Here is a 3,204-nt window from a genome sequence, read left to right as displayed (position 1 = left end):
ATATTGCACCTGATTATGAAAAATACATTTGTTTTATCACCTTCATCATATTGTGTCTTACAGAAAAGCCACAGAATGCTTTGTGACTTGTACCAGCAATACAGTACCTTAAAAGCCCTCCAACCACTTTTCAGCCTTTGTGAGGAAGATACAGTTAACTGAAGATGATAACAAAGTACACAAAACCAATGGTTTTTGTGCCACGCAATCAATACACATTATTTATTAACAATCAAGACACCAATCATAGAAAGTCTTCCTAAATCATGTTCATAAACATATCACATAAAATGCTCAATTTTAAAGTATTAACTATACCATTTTAATTCATATTAAATAAGATAGGCATAAGTTTAAAAGCACATGGTGCATTTATTTGGGAATATCAATTTCCAAAGTAAATGAAAGTTTCTTGGATCACAGAATTATATTCAACTTAAAAATATGTCACAAAAAGTTTCAATCATTTATAGGGCTACTTCAGTAAACTGAAAACTAAACTTGAAACCAGGATGGTTAGCTGTAATTATAAGGTTAAAGACTGTAAAAAGGTAATTTCTACAAAGCAGGGAAGCTCAGCCAATACTACTCGAACACTTCACAGTGACATGAAGCTCATTTTCTTCTTTACTAAATCACTTTGTCAATTCCATACATATTCCATCTTAAGTGAGCTATGAATAAACATTCAGGAGGCAGAAATCAATAAGAAAAATGCTACTGAAAGAGCTTCTCCACGTCCCATGCTGGTTACTTTGAATGGAGTTCTGTAATACAGATCATCAATGAAGAGACATCAGAGCAGTGCCACTGATTTTAAAACAAAATCATTTACAGACACTCTTTCGAAAAGTCTGACAATTCTAGTCCCAACTTATAGACTTGTTTGGATGAATAATCTACAGCACAGAAAAGTTTATGAAGTTAAGACTGTCGTGTGTCGCTGGCAATCAAAGTGAACTAGGAGCACTTTTAGGCAGAGTATCTTTCAACTACAAGCCTCCAGCACACCTGTTTCTCAGTATGGAAAACAGCTCAACAGTGCTGGAAGCCCCGCTAACATCCAAGGCGGGCGGGCGGCTGCGGAGGAGCCGCAGGGCCACCCCGGGGGGCCCGGCGCGGAGCAGCGCGGTACGGTACGTCGAGCCGCGAGTGTCAGCGTCCGGCGGGGCCCGCAGCCGGCGCGGCGCTACCCACCGGCTCTCCGCGGGAACTTTCTGTTTTTTCCGCCCCACACGCACACTTTCTGCGGTCCTCTGGTACTTACTGCAGCCCAGGCTCGGCATGGGGCTATTCACACGCGTTAGCGGCAGAAAGTTGCTCAGTGGTACGGTGTTCGCAAAATGGTTTATGCTGCTCTCCCGGTGCTAGTTCAACTTGAGCAACATGAGTGATCCCACTCCGAAACTCGGGGGAATAGCTTGAAGTGATTACGAGGAGGCAGCAATAGCTCCAGAGGAGCGAAAGCACGAGACAGTGAGGAGCCTGCTCACCCAGCAACAGAGCAACTCCTGCCTTTCGCTCCTGTCCCCGGCCTCTCTCCCCATTCTCAGTCTCTTTGGCAAAGTTTCACCATTAGGTCCGCACTCTGGACTCCCCCTTTTGCTCCCCACAGCCACCTCTCTCGCCTCTCCCAAGAACGAGATAAATAAAAGTGTGTTAGAGGGAGCCCCCCTCAGGAAACTTACGTTTGATCTGCCTGGGTTTGCTCTGTTTCCTTCGGGACATGCTGCTCGGCTGCCGCTCCTGCCTTGCTCCAGGTACAGGAGTGGAGCTGGGAGGGGACAGGGATGGAGGGAAGGGTGACAGATCAACAGACGGGATTCATAGAGGAGCCGGTGGCCGCTTTGAGGAGCGAATTCAAATGAGAGAAAAACGGGGAGAGGGAGAGTGTGTGCGTGTGTGACGAAGGAAGAGGGGAAGACAAACGGAGATCGGGGTGTGTGCGACAGAGAGTGAGAATGAGGGGAGAGAGAAGCAGAAAGAACGGAGGGAGGGAGCAGGGAAAGGAGGGAGACAGAAGAGGAAGGAAGGGAGGGAGGGAGGGAGGGAGAGAGGGAGGGAGGGAGGGAGGGAGGGGAGAGCTCGGCTCCTCGCTCTCTCTCTCCCTCTCTCGCCCGCTCTCCGCCGTTGCCGTGCCGCCGCTCCCCGCGCCGCGCTCCGCTCCGACTGACAGGCGGCGGGAGGTGCCGGCGAGGGAGGGGGTGAGGGAGGGGCTTTCCGGGACGGGGGGGGCGGAAAGAGGGGGGCGTCCGTCCGTCAGGCTTGACGGGCAGCGGCTGCCACCAGCGACAAGTCTGCATGCAAATCGCCCGCTGCCTCCGGGGCACGGGGCGCTGAGGCGGGAGGCTTCAGTTGTCCCGGCGCTGCCAGGGCTCCTGGTGGTGGGGGGAGCTGCAACTTTCCTCAAAGAGGCACGGAGCAGAACGGGCGAAAAAACTCCCGTCAGGCAGGCAGGCAGGCAGGCAGGGGCACGGGTCAGGCAGTTCGCCGCAGTGTCCTAGCAGAGCCGGGCGCCTCGGCCTCAGCGCTGTCCCTGGGAGGAGCAGGCGCTTCCTCCCGCGCGGGCCCCTGGGCCGGGAGATCCCGCAGGGTCCGGAGTTGGGCGGGTTTCAGCCTGCCGCGGCGGAGCGCTGCCCGCGGCGGGGGTTGCACGGCCGCAGGATCGGGGCTTCTCCTCACCGGTGTCGCCACGGTCCGCCCTGCCTAGCGGCGACCGGTCTTCGTTCGCGGCTGTCCGGCCGCTTGCACCCGCCCGGGGTAGCTTGTGGGTCACGGGGAGCGCCGGCCGTGTGGTCATCGCGGTTTGACCGCGTGATCCATCTCTTTTTGACTTTCAGATGAAAGATAAGCCTTCTAACTACCTAGGCTTTAATTAGTTTTGTTCTTCTAAATAGCGATAATAGCGATTTTTTTTTTTTTTCTTGCACGGTAGAAACCAACGTCTGACGCTTCTGTTGCTATTACCAATTAAGTGTTTGACAAAGCTAAACCATTAGGAATGCTTATGTTTACAGTCCGTGTCTTTAGGACAAAATTTCTCTTGAACATTCTGGTTTAATGACTTGAGTCATCTCATTTACATACGTAGTTGTAAATGATGTGTTATGAACAGTACCTCATTGTATTGCTTGGCATTGTATGCCCCTGACCAGTTTCTCAGTGTTGCCAAACAAAAACTTTGCAAAAATCTTGGGGAATAAA

The 3,204-nt window shown here is 51.5% G+C and overlaps 1 protein-coding gene across 2 annotated transcripts in view; it reads right to left on the bottom strand.

Annotated features, from left to right (window-relative positions):
• ZFPM2 (zinc finger protein, FOG family member 2) overlaps positions 1 to 1,801 on the bottom strand; it is a gene marked incomplete at both ends in the record, with an annotated part of 316,731 nt that extends 314,930 nt beyond the window's left edge. The window contains one exon of one of the 2 annotated variants that reach the window (XM_080639610.1): positions 1,689 to 1,801. In XM_080639610.1, coding sequence (XP_080495736.1) covers positions 1,689 to 1,728 — 40 coding nt within the window. The remainder of the gene's footprint in view (positions 1 to 1,688) is intronic. The other variant, XM_080639611.1, reaches the window with a different exon arrangement.
• Positions 1,802 to 3,204: the final 1,403 nt, after the last annotated feature.

Source organism: Psittacula echo (genome assembly GCF_963264785.1).
Source record: "Psittacula echo genome assembly, chromosome: 2".
NCBI lineage: Eukaryota > Metazoa > Chordata > Aves > Psittaciformes > Psittacidae > Psittacula > Psittacula echo.
This window is presented reverse-complemented; position numbering and strand designations above follow the sequence as displayed.